The sequence below is a fragment of the Apteryx mantelli genome, chromosome 7 (assembly GCF_036417845.1).
Source record: "Apteryx mantelli isolate bAptMan1 chromosome 7, bAptMan1.hap1, whole genome shotgun sequence".
Lineage (NCBI taxonomy): Eukaryota > Metazoa > Chordata > Aves > Apterygiformes > Apterygidae > Apteryx > Apteryx mantelli.
Genome location: NC_089984.1, coordinates 28,419,691 through 28,433,629, shown reverse-complemented (window position 1 = coordinate 28,433,629; position 13,939 = coordinate 28,419,691). Strand labels below are relative to the sequence as shown.

General features: G+C 54.3%; 3 protein-coding genes across 4 annotated transcripts; 1 reads left to right on the top strand and 2 right to left on the bottom strand.

Moving 5' to 3' along the window:
• Positions 1 to 583: 583 nt before the first annotated feature.
• ATP6V0E2 (ATPase H+ transporting V0 subunit e2) lies at positions 584 to 2,397 on the bottom strand. Of its 2 annotated transcripts, none has more exons than XM_067300105.1 (4): positions 2,029 to 2,397; positions 1,903 to 1,950; positions 1,679 to 1,747; positions 584 to 1,384 (listed from the first exon to the last, which is right to left on the bottom strand). In XM_067300105.1, the coding sequence occupies exons 1-4, from the start codon at positions 2,130 to 2,132 to the stop codon at positions 1,357 to 1,359; spliced, it is 249 nt and encodes an 82-aa protein (XP_067156206.1). In that variant the 5' UTR covers positions 2,133 to 2,397; the 3' UTR covers positions 584 to 1,356. The 2 variants fall into 2 exon arrangements, with proteins under 2 accessions (XP_067156206.1, XP_067156207.1); XM_067300106.1 differs by having other exon boundaries at positions 1,624 to 1,747; positions 2,029 to 2,386.
• Positions 2,398 to 2,602: 205 nt separating this feature from the next.
• On the bottom strand, positions 2,603 to 6,736 carry COX15 (cytochrome c oxidase assembly homolog COX15). Its single transcript, XM_067300102.1, has 9 exons — positions 6,641 to 6,736; positions 6,403 to 6,539; positions 5,703 to 5,825; positions 5,220 to 5,406; positions 4,723 to 4,890; positions 4,520 to 4,601; positions 4,032 to 4,186; positions 2,986 to 3,099; positions 2,603 to 2,813 (listed from the first exon to the last, which is right to left on the bottom strand). The coding sequence occupies exons 1-9, from the start codon at positions 6,701 to 6,703 to the stop codon at positions 2,682 to 2,684; spliced, it is 1,161 nt and encodes a 386-aa protein (XP_067156203.1). The 5' UTR covers positions 6,704 to 6,736; the 3' UTR covers positions 2,603 to 2,681.
• A 59-nt stretch (positions 6,737 to 6,795) lies between these two features.
• Positions 6,796 to 11,361, top strand: CUTC (cutC copper transporter). The gene is made up of 9 exons (XM_067300103.1): positions 6,796 to 6,837; positions 7,154 to 7,225; positions 7,312 to 7,371; positions 7,701 to 7,910; positions 8,813 to 8,848; positions 9,248 to 9,381; positions 9,814 to 9,841; positions 10,231 to 10,336; positions 10,920 to 11,361. Exons 2-9 carry the CDS (start codon positions 7,156 to 7,158, stop codon positions 11,029 to 11,031), a joined length of 756 nt encoding a protein of 251 aa, XP_067156204.1. The 5' UTR covers positions 6,796 to 6,837; positions 7,154 to 7,155; the 3' UTR covers positions 11,032 to 11,361.
• The last annotated feature ends 2,578 nt before the right edge of the window (positions 11,362 to 13,939 follow it).

The following is a 13,939-nucleotide window of genomic DNA, read 5'->3' as shown; positions in this document are numbered from 1 at the left end:
AGCTGCCCTCTGTGCTTCCAGCACACAGCAGAGCTTGCAGCAGCAAGGGAAGCTCTGATCCAAACTAAACTGTTGCTGGGATCCTCGGAGGCAGCAGTCCTTGATGTGCCCCCCACTTCCACCTGAGACAAGGAAGTCAAGCTGGCCCCTGCAGAGCCCAGGCCTCAGGGAGATATAGCTTCCCCCTCTTTACCTTCCGTGTCCCCCAGCGTTGCCAAGCTGCCAGGGCTGAAGGCACTGCCTGGGAAACAGGCTGCTAATCTTCCACAGCTCCAGCAGCCACTGGGATTCCCACAGTACAGCTCCGGCAGGGCACAACTGCCCCCTGCCAGGGAGGCTGGGCACGTACCTGCATCTTCCTCTAGTGCATGCTGTTGTCTAGCTGTGGCCTTAGTCTTAAAGCAGTACTCCACAGGTGGAAGCAAGGACAAAACAGGCTGTGCACCACTGGCTGTGCCTACCTCTCCCTCCACTAACTGAGGATCCCAGCACCAGCAGAGGTGGTGGTGGGGAATATATCAGGATACAACTCAGACTCTTCCTCAGCCTCAGAGCAGTAAGTGACTACTGCCTCCAGCATCACTTACTAGAAAATGATTTATTTCCACAACACAAATTTATCAAACACAGACAAATAAATAAATAAATACAGATTAATTATTGATAAATAAAGGAACAGATCTAAGATACTACTTGATACTCAGTTCTTCCCTGGACATTGACACAGGCAAGAGGGATAGTACCTAGATACTACTGCTTAAGCCTCACCGCTCAGAGAGAGGACACAGCATCCCTTTACCTCCAGCTTGAGCTGGCTGCCTGGCAGCAGACCCCCCTGTCCTACACCCATACCATCTCCTCTTTCATGTTGAAGAGGGTCAGCATGCTCCTCCAGGGTCAGACCTCCCTTCTCCCACTCACAGCCAGAACCTGTCTTAGCAAAGAGGACTCCACTGCATGCCCAGGCTCCTACAGGGGACTGAACATAAAGGATGCCACAGGCTCCTGTCTTCTCATGCACAGGGGCAGCCAGGGCCCAAAGAGGAGATGAGGGATACTGTAACTAGGTTGGGATGGGGGCAGGATTTCACACAAGGAGAGCCCAGGGCTGAGCACACTGGAAGGAGCACGGCAAGCACTGCAGGCAGGATGTCCTGCCCATCCACATAGATCTCTCTCCAGGAGAAGACTCAGGCTGGTCATCAACATCACTGGCTGCAGCACTCGGCCAGCTGACAGGCTCTCTCCCAGGTACCATGGGTACACACAGGGCCTGGTTCCCAGGCCCTAAGGCCCAGCAGAGGTCCTGCCTGCCGAGGTTGAGGGCCCAGCTGACGCTGTGTCCAGTTGCAGTGTTCAGGGGGTGCTGGGGCAGCAGGTCCAGCTAGGGGAGGGAAAAATAAGGAGGAGTTAGCACTGAGCTGTGCCCATGCATAAGCCCCCCACACCTTGAGAACAGCAGGCTCAGGGGGAAGTGCTTGCTTTGCTTGCGCCTGGTGCAGAGCCGGCCGCCCCACGCTGGGAACGGCTCACCACAACCACAACACACAGCAGCCGCAGCAGCTCCCTCCCCAGCTGGACACGCGCAGGCAGCCGCCCCGTGCCAGCCCTCTGCCCACTCACGGTGGCGGGGGTCTCCATCCGGGCGCTGGCTCACTCCCAGAGGAAGCGCACGTACCAGATGGTCTCGTTCTTCAGCTGCGGCCCGAACAAGGGGTTGGCCTGGGCCAGGATGGTGATGAGCCAGCTGCAAAGGGACCCGAGCCGCGAGTGAGCCCCGGCAGCAGGGCAGGCCCGGCCCGGGGGAACCAGAGGGGCCCCGCATCGGGGACCGACCCCGCCGGGGTAGCGGGAGAGAGGTCACGCACGGAGCCCCGGAGCGCGGCCCGCCGCGGTACTCACAAGAGGTAGCAGCACACGGCGGTGGTGACCAGCATCGTGATGATCACCCTGCGGAGACACCGGCGTCAGCCCCGGGGCGCCGCCGCCGCCTGCCCCCCCCCTCCCCGCAGCGCGGCCCCCACTCACCCGCGGTTGGGCCCCTTGGGCACGAACCAGGGCGCGGCGACGCCCACGAGGCCCCAGAAGGCGGAGAAGAGCACGAGCGGGAGCGCGAAGCTGTGCGCCGTCATGGCCGCCGCACCGACCGACCGACCGGCCAACCGCCGCTGCACCGGCCGCCGCCGCCGCACGCGCCTCCGCCCTCTGCCGCACCGAGCGGCCAATCCGCGAGCGCGCCGCCGCGGCGCCGGCCCCTATTGGCTACGTCGCGGGAGAGCGGCGTGACGCCACCAGCGCGGCCGGCCACCGCCAGGGGGCGCCGCAGGGAGCCGCCCGCTGCCCCCGCTGCTGCCCGCGCGCCCGCCCGATGCCGCCCCGGGGAAGGGTGGCCCCGTCCCGCCTCACCTCGCTCCACCAAGGAGGGACGCGGGCACACACCGGCGACTCTGGAAAACTCGTTTATGTGACAGCGTTTGCCCTCAAAACCGTCCCCGGTGCCCCCTCTGCGCACACCGCGCAGCCCCTTCCCCAGTCCGAAGGGAGCCCGGTGCTTCGCCTGCAGCCCGCAGCACCCTGGGCGCGCGGCTGGCAGCTCCCGGCGCCCACGCAGCCCCCGCGGAGGGAAGGGCTCGGCTCTCTGTGGCAGCGCTGGAGCCTCTCGCTGCTGCGCCCCAGCGCAGTTACTTGGGGACCCGCCGGAGCTCGCTCATGAGCCACAGCGCCACACTGAGCAGTGCCAGGGAGCCCGACTGGTGGGTGGCAGCCAGAGGTGTCGGCACATAGAGCAGCAGGGTGCTGATGCCCAGGCCCACCTGCCAAGAAGGAAGCAGCAGTAAGGACAGCTGTAAAATTGATGTGTGCCCCTGCCCAAGCACAGCACAGAAACACCCACAGTCTGACTTCCCACCCTCCAGCTCAGACTGTGCACACAGGATGGTGGGGCCCCAGGTCTGGACAGCTCCACTCTTGGGGCAAAGACCATACCTGCACGCATGCCACAGCTAGCAAGGAAGTCACTGCCATCCTGGTCCTGCGAGGGAGTGGGATCTTCCGTGAGAAGAGGTACAGTGCTGTGATAGCTGTGACTGAGGCAGTTCCCTAAAGGAGAAAGAGTTTGGGATGGGCAGGAGAAACAGCTACCTTTCGAGAACAGTTCGTAGAAAATAGGTGCAGATGCCTTTGGCTGCATCTTTCATGCAGAAAAATGTTGTTCTGTAAGTAATATTTAACTGTAGAAATACATTAATAGCCATAATCAAATCATGGAGCTCCTGTGACCCACTAAGTTAACAACCCTGAAGTCTAAGTAAGGTTATTGAGAGTTCCATTTTCCCCAAATTAATGCTTTGTTTTCCCATAGTTTTTCCCAATTTAAGTCATTATGGATTATTTCTGTCCTGTCCCTTTCCATCACCTTGCCAATTACAGGTAGAAGCTGTCACCAGAAAATTGATCTCATTATCACCACTCAGCTATAAATTACCAACATAATCTCATTCTGCAGGTCACCCCACAGGATTCCTCCTCTAAATCACTTAATCTTTCTTTTCAGTCTTAGAAATGGCTTAGTCCACAGCAGTGCCACTCTTATTTAATATCTGGATTGCTCCAACCAGCTGAGATATTTTCACAGGACATTACAGATGTAAAGCATCCCAAGCGTTCAGAAATGCGAGAGGAAGCAGAGAGCACTCAGTACTAAGATTTCCAGGTTTTATTTCAACCAATATCTCCAGGCATTTCAATAGTGAGGGCTACCATGATCTGTAGCTCATATGTAATGGAAATTGAGGCACAAAATCAAGTGTGTAACTTGGGAAGGAAAGAAACTTCCTTAAAAAAGATCACTTTGAAGAACAGAGAAGTGCTAGCCTTCCTCTTTTTGGAGAAAGAATTTGGTAACAAGCTCTCAGAACCTCAGGGTGCCCTGAATGTCACTCCTGCTGACAGAACCACAGCGCAGAGAGGACAATCTGGCTTTAGGAGGCAACTAAGAGGAAGCTGCAGCATAGCAGGAAGATGGCACTTACCAGGATTCTGTGATCAAACTGTACAGTTGTAGGATTCTCAAAGAAGTTTTTCAGCACAGGAGAGAAGGCAAGTAGATCATCAGGGATCCAGCGTTCCCCCATCTTGGGGAAAGAATTGTAAACAAGGCCAGCATCCAGCCCTGCCACAAAAGCACCTGCAGTTCCAGAGCAGAGAAATCGGACTAACAGACTGCATGCAGGTGGCACCTCAGGCTGCCTGGCTCTTAAATCCAGCCTGACTCAAGAACTCAACTTGATCTTGAATTTCTTTCAGAAACATATACATAAGTCACACAGTAGTACATGGGCTGTAAGCGGCATGCCCGCCTCCCCAGGAAAGGCCACCAGGAAAGGTTCTTGGATCCAAGTTTTCTGGAAAGAATAAGTTTTCTCCAGAGAACATGATGAGGTTCCTCAGAGGCCTTGTCAGATCAGAAGAAATACAAGGCAAAGAGCCCTGGGAGGAGACAGCACTAAAAGAGTCTTACCTGAAAGAGCAGTAAGAAAAATGAGAGCTGTAGTGCCATGAGCAAATTGTCTCAAACGGAGCAGCTGACGGGTCTCAGGTAACTGTAAAATACAAAACATGAAAAGGATCAAAGTAAAGAACTTCCTGTGTTTAAGTCCTGTAAGCCCTGCATTTGAATTTTTTTTACTACTCTGTGCTTTTGACTGACACTCCACTACATACCTTGTGTTGTGGGAGCAGCAGAGACAACCCTGTCCATAGACTAGCAGAATAAAGAACCAGCGCAGAGCCGAGATGTGCTGCAAGACGGTACTGACTGACCCGAGGAATGTCATAAGAATCTGGCTTCTCTTCCAGTCCGCTCTTCACCATGTACCATCCCAGCAGTCCCTGACCAAACAACCAGAGAGCAGGCATGAGGGCCACTGAGGGGCGAGAGCTGGCTCCCCTACCCACTATACAGCCTCTCACATCAGAAAGAAAGGTCGGTAAAGAACCCCTTATGTCTGTATCAGCACAGAAAGAGCAGCAGTGACTGCTACAATCAGATAAACATTAGCGGCAAAATAAATGATTTCTTCCATCTTTAACTACCTTTCAACACTGAGCCCCCTGAAAATTTACACAAATCCCCTTATGTTAACTATTCTCCACCAGAAAACATTCACAGGAGATACTGTCACTGCCACAAACCCCTTCAGCTGTTAGGGCTCTCTTACCTGGAAGCAGACAAGCCCACAGAGCGCAAGAACACATCCCTTCATGGGGCGGCTGAGCCAGCCCTTTCTCCAGAAGTACACAGCAGGCAGAATATAGGCCAGACCCACAACACGACCCCACATACGATGCGAATACTCCATGTACCAGATGAACTTGAATTCTGTCAGCGTCATATCGTGATTCAGGCTGTTACAGACATTAAAAGAAGACTCCTTAATACAGCAGTCCTATTTCACACTGCCCAGGACAAGGATTGTTTTCCTCAGAAAAAGGAAACAATAGTGGAGGCTGAGGGGAGTCAGGGATCAGTTTCCCCAAAAAGGTGATAATGGTGGTGGAGGGCAGGCCTCCTCCTTCAAACACACTTTGTGTGCCTTGGTGGTCATAACAGGAAGTATTTTCATTCTTAAAAGAGTTCCTTGTGTTGCTGAACCCCAGAAGGGAGGGTCCCAGAGCACCATCCTTTCATCTTGAACACTCACATTTTGAATTCTGGAAATTGCTGGTACTTTTGGAACTCAGCTTCCCACTCCTGCTGTGTCCTGGGGGGCTTCATCCCTTTCACCAGGTGCCAGTCAACCATAGACAGGCCTGACTCTGTCAGCCTAGGAGAAGACAGAGACGCACACAGACACAATTTACTCTGGCTGGCATGCAGCTCTACAGAGCTGGAATAAGAGCTGTTAGCTATGCTTCTTTAACCAAACTTTAAACACAGAAACAGGATCAGGGAGCCTGTGGACAATCAACCGACCTAAAACAACCAGAATTACATAAGAGAATGTAACTCCTAGCAAGTATCAGTGCACCATAGACATTTTCTGCCCTGTACTCACAGCCCTACACCGTGCTGTCCCCTTGCTCCCAGAGGTGCTCAGTACTACAGGCAGGAGAAAAGCCAAGGGAAAACATCTCTCATGGGCTCGCCTGCGAGCGTGCAGCTGCGGGACGGAGGAATGGGACAGGGAGCAAGTAGCTATGGCGGGGCAGTGCCCCCGTGACGCCACTGCCCGAGCATGGCCCCCGGGAGGGCAGACCGAAAGCAGGGACCGGAGGGCAGCAGCAACGTGGCTCCCGCGGCCTCCCCCCGATCCCCTCCACCGGCCCTACAGAGGGAAACGGCACCTGGGCGCGAAGCGGCTCCACACGGGGCCGGGGAGGGGGCAGCCGGGTCGCTCTCACCTGGTAACGCCGCCAAGCACCACGGCGCCCGCCACGGTGCCGCTGCAGACGAGGAGCCACCGGCCCACGGCGGGCGGGGCGGCGGCCCGGGGCACCGCGGGGGCCGCCTGCTGCAGGAGCCGCCACCGGAGCCATCGCTGCGGAGACAGAGAGGGGTCAGTGGGGCAGGGAGCGGCGGGGCAGGAGGTGCCCGCCGGGCCGGGGCCGGAGACGCCCCCTCCCTCCCCCCCGCCCGTACCTCAGCGCCACCGCCGCGCACGGACAGCAGGAGCCGCACGCCACCGCCCACCGCCCGCAGCATCCCCCAGTGACCCCGGAAGTGGCGCGCCGCACCGGAAGTAGGGCGAGCACTTCCGGAAACACCTGCGCGTCACCATGACAATCTGCGGCACGTGACCGAGAGCCAGCAGCGACCCCCGCGCGCCGCGAGCGCAGGTGAGGGCGCGTGCGAGGCGGGGGCGGAGCCCGGGCGGGGGCGGGGCCGAGGCGGCGGGGGGCGGGGCTTGAGCCGCCGCGTGAGGGCCCGGCGCCCGCCCCCCTTCCCCCCCCGCGCGCGTCCCCTCCCCTCCCCCGCCCGCCCTGGCGCCCGCGGGCGGAGCGGGCCCGGGCCGCCGAGGCGCGAGACCGGAAGCGGGGGCGGGGGCGGGTCTTGCGGCGGAAGTGGGCGGGGGCGGGGCGCGCGCCGCGGCGGCCGTGCGGGCCCGGTGGCGGCCATGGGCCGCGGCGGCCTCACCGCGGCGCTCTCCCCCAGGCATGGACGATGGCTTCCTCATGGAGGTGTGCGTGGACTCGGTGGAGTCCGCCGTGAACGCGGAGCGCGGAGGTAAGGCCCGGGGCGGCGGGGGGGGGCCCGCGGGGGGCCCCCCGCGGCGGCGGCGGCGGCCTCGGTGCTGACGTGCCTCTCCGTAGGTGCCGGCCGCATCGAGCTGTGCGCGGGCCTCGTGGAAGGAGGGACCACCCCGAGCATGGGTGAGCCTCGCCGCCCCGGCCCCGGCCCCGGTCCCGCCCCGGCCTCGGTTCCTCCCCTCCCCGCCCCGCCCTGCCCTGCCCTCGGGGCCCGCGCGCCCCGGCGGCTCTCGCCTCCCCTTCGCGCGTGTCAGCCCGCGTCCGTCCCCCCCTACCGGCCAGTCTGGCCCCCGCCGCCCTCCCCGCTGTGAGCCGGAGGCTCCTATTTCGGCGCGAGCCTCCGCCGCCCGCGGCCCCTGCCCCTGCCGATCCCGAGTTAGCCCCACACCTGCCCTCGGGTTCCCCCCCCCCCCCCCGCGCGTGCTGAGCCGCCTCTCCCCGCGGGTCCCTAGGGCTGCTGCAGGTGGTGAAGCAGTGCGTGCGAGTCCCGGTGTTCGTGATGATCCGACCTCGCGGTGGCGATTTTCTCTACTCGGACCGTGAGGTGGAAGTGATGAAGGCTGATATCCGCCTGGCCAAGCTGCATGGGGCCGATGGGCTGGTGTTTGGGGCTCTCACGGAGGACGGGCGCATTGATACGGAGCTCTGCACAGCCTTGCTGGGTAAGGGTGTCCCCAGCCATGAACGCTGCTCTGAGCTCCTTGGGATATTATCTTTGCTGCGATTGATGGTGGTAGTTCAGTGCTGCTCTGTCCGATGATGCTAAAAGACACTGTATAGGGTGCTTTGGTCTGCAGCTCTCATTTCTAAGGCCTTGCCTTCTTTCTCCAGCTTCTCCCAGTTTCACATATTGTCATACTTCAAATGTGTCAAATAGGTAAAGAGCTTTGCAGGTCAAGCGCTACTGTCCCAAGGAACTCGCACAGAGTTTGAAGCCACCTAGGACATAAGAGCAGATTTTAAGAAGGAGTGAGGCTTAGGTGAGCTGCATTTGGAAGACCAGAGTATTTTGGTTTTGGATTCTCTCCCTTCTCACTTTTCTTTTCACTTTGTTCTTCTCCTGATGTCCCTACTACAGATGTCTAGAATATGTCTGTCTTAGCCTTTGGCCTTGTGGGTTGCTGACAACTCATCTTAAATTTTTCTTTTCGTGTATCCAATGAGAAAGCAGGAAAAATAAACTCCTGCTTTCAAAGAGCACTGGTCCCGTCCCTTCCCCAGCTAGATGAGATGGTTTTCATGCCTTCTTTCTGTAGAGAAAGACGTCTCTGGAGAGACTGAAGGTTCTGCCCGATCCAGATAATGAGGGGAGTTTAGATGTTGCTTATTAAGGAATCAAAATTTGATGCTTCCCCAAAGGTAGAATAATTTTTCCCCACCAAAGAGTCTGGATGGACAGGAGCAGCTGCAGCCATGTTGTTCCCAACAAGTACTGGTACTCTTCTGAGCTCCCCAGGAAGAGCCCAAGAAACCTTTGCCCTCTTTCTTTTCCCATCCCTTTCAGTTCTAGCACAAGAGACTCTCGGGACTGGGCCTCACTGACCATATGCTTTGTTAATTGCAGCTGTTTGCCGTCCTCTGCCAGTCACCTTTCATCGAGGTGAGTTGCCTCACCTCAGCGTGGCCCTGGCCAGTGAAAAGTGGGGTTGGGGAGGGAACTGGCGTTTGGCCCTTCTGTGGGAAGGGATGAGCTGTTCATGCTCTGCAAAAGCAGGCCTATGCCTGAGCTATTCTTCCGGGAGGGGAAGGGTCCGTGAGGGTCCAGGCTTGGTGGCTGTGTCGCTGCCCTGGGATGGGGGGAGTGTCCCAGGAACTGAGCTCTGTGGCCCTGCTGCTGCCTTGAGGAGGCTCGTGATGGTGAGGAGCTGTGGCTCCGCAGGGATTGCCAGCTGTGAGAAAGACCCTTTCTGTCTCTGCTTCCTGGGCTCCTGAGCTGGCTGGGGAATAGGGATTGAACGATGAGCTGAGCGATTTCTGAGCTGTTCTGTTGGTCTTTCAGCCTTCGACATGGTGCATGACCCCCTGGTAGCACTGGAGACCCTGATTTCTCTGGGGTTTGAGCGGGTGCTGACCAGTGGTTGTGACAGCTCTGCGCTGGAAGGCTTGTCCTTAATTAAGAGACTTGCTGAGCAGGTAAGTATTCTCTGTGCTGCTCTGGGTTATGTTGGCTGCTTCCTGCTCATAGCCTGGAGGCAGCTCCTTTACAGAAGCCCTCATTTCTGTAAGGGAACTTCTGTCAAGGAGCACTTGCCCTCCTTCCCTGGCTTGGGTTAATCTTTTCCCCCAACATCTATGCAGGGTGGATCCCTGAAGTCTCCTACAGCAAAGGCCATTTGGGCTCTTCTTGCCCTCAGAGTGGGAGGAGGGAGGCAGAGGTGGTTTGAGCTTAGATACATGAGTAGCACAGAAAAAACAAGTGAGAATGCTTGAATCATGAGTACAGTGACATTCGTGAGCTTGCTGAAGGTGCTGCAAGTTTTTTGCTACCTCACGACTCTATGTGCATGGTAAAATAGAGATGGAGCGATGTGCCAATGTCACTAACGCATTATTGTCCTCTTTCAGGCGAAGGGCAGGATCGTGGTAGTGCCAGGTATGTTTTTTGTCATGTGTAGCAGGTCCAATAGTCCATGGCTCCTACTTCCCCTCTCTCACCCTGAGACATACTGTCCAATCTGGCTTTCTAAGCCCGGTCCCCAGGAGGACGTGCTCCTGCCATGGTGTGAGTAAAGGCCACACAGCTGGCTGGGGATGGCAGAGCCCTGCGGCTGCTCTTCCTTGGAGGTTTCTAGATTTATGGGAGAAGCCAAGGCTTCTCCCAACTCTTTTCAGTTGCCTGGGTCTCTGTTGTCCCAAGGGCTATCTTTCCCTCTCTGTCTAGGTGGTGTTTTCCTTTAGGGGCTAGATCCAAGGGGTAATGCCAGGGATGTGAGAGCTGCTTTTTGTGCTGTATGTGACATAGACAGGGATTCTTCCCGCCAGGGGGTGGCATCACGGAACGCAACCTGCAGAGGATTCTGGAAGGCTCCAGTGCTTCTGAGTTTCACTGCTCTGCTCGCTCGGTCCGGGACTCAGGAATGAAGTTCAGGTAATGGAGTATTTTTACTAACAAAATTGTATGGTGGAAAAGCTGGATTAATATGAAAATGAGTTTGCAGAAGAGGCATAAATTCCCAACTTCTTTCTGGGTGCTAATTGCTCTTCTCTTGTGGTTGGGATCATGATGCCTGGCTCTGTATTCTGCAGTGCACAAATCCAGCAGCGCTCATCATCTGGACATGCAAGTTCCGTGCAGAACGAGATCCCTGGGGCATTTCTTCTGGTACTGCTGCCCTGGGGCTCATGAGTGCACTTGTGTGGCACTTGGTTCTGGTATTGCTGCCTCAGACCTGTAACACTGGTGTGTGGCATTTGGGAGGCCTGTGGGATGTACCACTGTGAACAGTGGGGAATGGCTTAGTTTTGTCCACAGGTCTGCACTGGGTTTCCGTTGATGCTGGTGCCTCTTTTTGTTGGATTACCCTTCTGTCTATTACTGCCTCATCTTTGGTCTGAGGTAGCATCAGCAGGTTCTCTGGCCTCTGCTGAGACTAGGGGAGATAGTGGGTGTTCCTTAGTGTATCTAACCGTCTGTATCACCCACAGATAGTAATCAGTCATTTTTCCAACAGAAATCCGAACGTTGCCATGGGAGCGTCCTTCTCTGCCCCTGAATACTCCATAAAGGTGGCAGATGTGGCCAAAGTGAGGACCCTGAATGCAATTGCAAAGAACATTCTGTAGTGGAAGGCACCATGCTGGGACAAGAGCGCTGAGACTCCAGAGTCTTCCCTGCTATGTGGACAGATGGGTACTGCTTCCGTCCTCAGGCTGCAGAGGACGTGAACTAGGTGACGAAGCCTGACATCTCTTCCCTTGGCTTCCCCTGAATGACCAGTCCCTGGCCTTGAGACTTAAGTTGGCCATTTTAATTCAAAGGACTCATTCCTGGATGTTGTGGCAACAAGCTGTTCAGCAGCATTTGGGGAGGAAGGGAGCTGAGCAAGTAGGGGGACTGAATTGTGTAGCACTGCATGTGATTGTCAAATAAACACTGCAGCAGCTGCTCCCCTCTTGCTGTGTTTGTTTTGTTTTGTTTTGTTTTTTACAGGTAGGACTGCGTGGTCTGTGTCGCATAGCCTAGTACAGTATGCTTTGGTGTCAGTTCTAGATATACACTGCGAATGGAGAAGTCCTGATGGACTCATCTGTGTGACACGGGACAGTTTGCACAGGGAAGAGAAACACTTCCCAAAAACAAGGTAACAGCAAACAAGCATTGAGCTAAATACATGAATCAAACCCTGGTCACAGGAGAGCCAGAGGTGCCTCAGTGCAGCCAAGCGGAGGCAAGAGGCAGACAAAGTGGCGTTGAAATAGTCAGACCCCCTACTGCACCAAAGTAGAAAACAGTCATGTCCAGAATGCTGGAAAACAATGGCTGCTGTGGTCAGCCAGTATGACAGCTGGAGGTTGGAAACCCAGTAGCAGCTAGGTAGAGAGAAGCACATCTAAACTGTCTCTCTTCATATGTGGAAGTGACTAACGCATCAGGTTCTGATGGAAAGGAGCTTCTAACTACCTGACTGATTAGGTGGTTGTGAGGCATCGTGGGCTATGGGGTGTGAGTGCTTGAGGTGGGATGGGCATATGTTGAGATTTCTGTGGGATACAAGGTACTTTTCTCAGGGGGTTTCCAGCTCCTTTTCTTAATGCGAGGCACAGATCATCTGCTCATGCTCAAGACAGTGCTCAGGAGAGTATAGCTGTTGGGTTATTGCTTACGGCCTTAGGCTCATTTCAGTTATCCTGCAACATAGCTGATGAAAGATCTGAGCAGTGTCTGAGTAGTCCATTAAAAGAGTTGGGAACCATGGAGGCCCAGAGATAGAGTATCTTTAATCTTGCACCCTGCTCTTACTTCTCTTAAAGATCCACAAAGCTGAAGAGAATCCCTCTGACAGGAAAGAGTTGTAGGCCCTCTTAGGAAGAGAAAGACGGGACAGATTCATCTGCCCACCTTGACAATACCATACAGTCTGTGAGAATGTACAGCAGGATGTAATGTTTGACAAGGTAGCAACAGCATTTGGCACCTTAAATGGAATCAGGTCATTGAAAACCTGCAGCCAAAAGAACAGACTACAACTCTTCAGCTCAGAGAGTACTTCCACTTTTTCACATGGATCCATCAGAAAGATGTCAATGTCTCCCAAAACACATGCCTCAGGAACATCCTAGGTATTAACTGGAATGTAACAAGTGCTAAGGCTTGTTGGAGTCTAGCATCTCTCAGCTTCCAAAGCTGCCCAGAAAATGAAAGAGGAAATTAACTGGAACATGTGTTAAAAGTGGGACTAAACCTTCTGCCATGGTGGGACTTGAGCTCTGTAGAAATGTGTACAAAAGGGCTGTATAAATGAATTGCTGTTGAACGATAATCAGAGAAAATATATGATATTTCTCAACACAGGACTTGTGAAGGGAATGCCAGCTCAGTATGGGTGTCAGTGCTTGGTGTAGTCAGTAGTATTCAAACTCAGAAGAGGAAATGATTTAATTGGTGGTTAAAGTCAGTCGAGTTCACATTAATTGATGTGCAAGTTCATGGCTTATGTTGTGAGATTTCATGCATCATGAAGCTGATCAAGATAACCTGTAACTCAATGAACATGAAAGTTCGGCTGACACAGCCTGCCAGACTCTCAAACAAAGAGTTGGGGTTCCTTCCATTTATGCAAAGTTAAAAATAGAAAAAATTTTTGAACTTAAATGAGATTACAGTAGAGAAAAGTAGAGAAATGAACTCCTCAGAAACAAAGAGTTGAACTGTCAAGGCTCAACTAACTTGCAATTTGCATTGTAGAAGCTTCCATCCTGGACCAGACCCTCAGAAAGGTAGGCATAAAGCAATGCCTGCTTTTGAAAACTTAAGTTTAAAGATGGGATATGACAGATGGGTAAAGACAAGGGAGCACAGGGAAACAGTGTGCTACTGGCTAAAAGAGATTTCACCAGACTGATTAGCTTGGTCCTGGTGAATGTCTCATAGGTATTGTAAAAAAAGAAACTTTGCAGAAGGAGTTGAGGGATAGTGAGGTGGCTTTGTGGGTGTTTAGGAGGAGTATGTCCCAGGCATGAGGGCAGAGAGAAAGGAAGTGTGGATGTGGTTGTTTTCAACAGTAAGGATGGCTGCATCTTGGGCTGAGGAGTCTTCCTCAGCTCTGAGTGAGAGATCAAAGAATGGATGAGGGTAGTGACATGCATTGAAAGAAAGACAAGCAATGGGACAGAGCATTGCCATTAAATGGGGAGATGTTAATAGACCAAGTGACAGGTTAGGGGAGATCTTGGCAGCAGTGTTCCAGGTGGATATGAGCAAGGCCAGAGGATGCCTGTGCCAGTGAGCAGAATGAAGCTTGTGAGAAACAAGGGCCTCTTTAAGGACTGCGATTGTGAAGGTGAATGAGGAAGACAAGATCTCCATTGTTGTACCAGAATAACAGGAAAAAATGGTAAGATTTAGGTGCAACCTAGATACTAGGTCTGAAGAACTATCCAATTCTAGAGGCCAGGTTGTGGCTTGGACTGACAGGACAGACTATGAAGTATGGACCATGAAGTAAGGGCAGGAATGTGGTCAAAGAGCCTG

Excerpts from the sequence above, each read along its gene's own strand:
- COX15 (XM_067300102.1), bottom strand. The coding sequence starts at position 6,703 with ATGCTGCGGGCGGTGGGCGGTGGCGTGCGGCTCCTGCTGTCCGTGCGC. Across the intron at positions 6,540-6,640 it reads TGCGCGGCGGTGGCGCTGAG|CGATGGCTCCGGTGGCGGCT; the intron begins GTACGGGCGGGG and ends CTGTCTCCGCAG. Across the intron at positions 5,407-5,702 it reads CAATTTCCAGAATTCAAAAT|CCTGAATCACGATATGACGC; the intron begins GTGAGTGTTCAA and ends TGTCTGTAACAG.
- CUTC (XM_067300103.1), top strand. The coding sequence starts at position 7,156 with ATGGACGATGGCTTCCTCATGGAGGTGTGCGTGGACTCGGTGGAGTCC. Across the intron at positions 7,372-7,700 it reads AGGGACCACCCCGAGCATGG|GGCTGCTGCAGGTGGTGAAG; the intron begins GTGAGCCTCGCC and ends GCGGGTCCCTAG. Across the intron at positions 9,382-9,813 it reads TTAAGAGACTTGCTGAGCAG|GCGAAGGGCAGGATCGTGGT; the intron begins GTAAGTATTCTC and ends GTCCTCTTTCAG.
- ATP6V0E2 (XM_067300105.1), bottom strand. The coding sequence starts at position 2,132 with ATGACGGCGCACAGCTTCGCGCTCCCGCTCGTGCTCTTCTCCGCCTTC. Across the intron at positions 1,951-2,028 it reads CCCAAGGGGCCCAACCGCGG|GGTGATCATCACGATGCTGG; the intron begins GTGAGTGGGGGC and ends GTGTCTCCGCAG. Across the intron at positions 1,385-1,678 it reads CTGAAGAACGAGACCATCTG|CTGGACCTGCTGCCCCAGCA; the intron begins GTACGTGCGCTT and ends TCCCTCCCCTAG.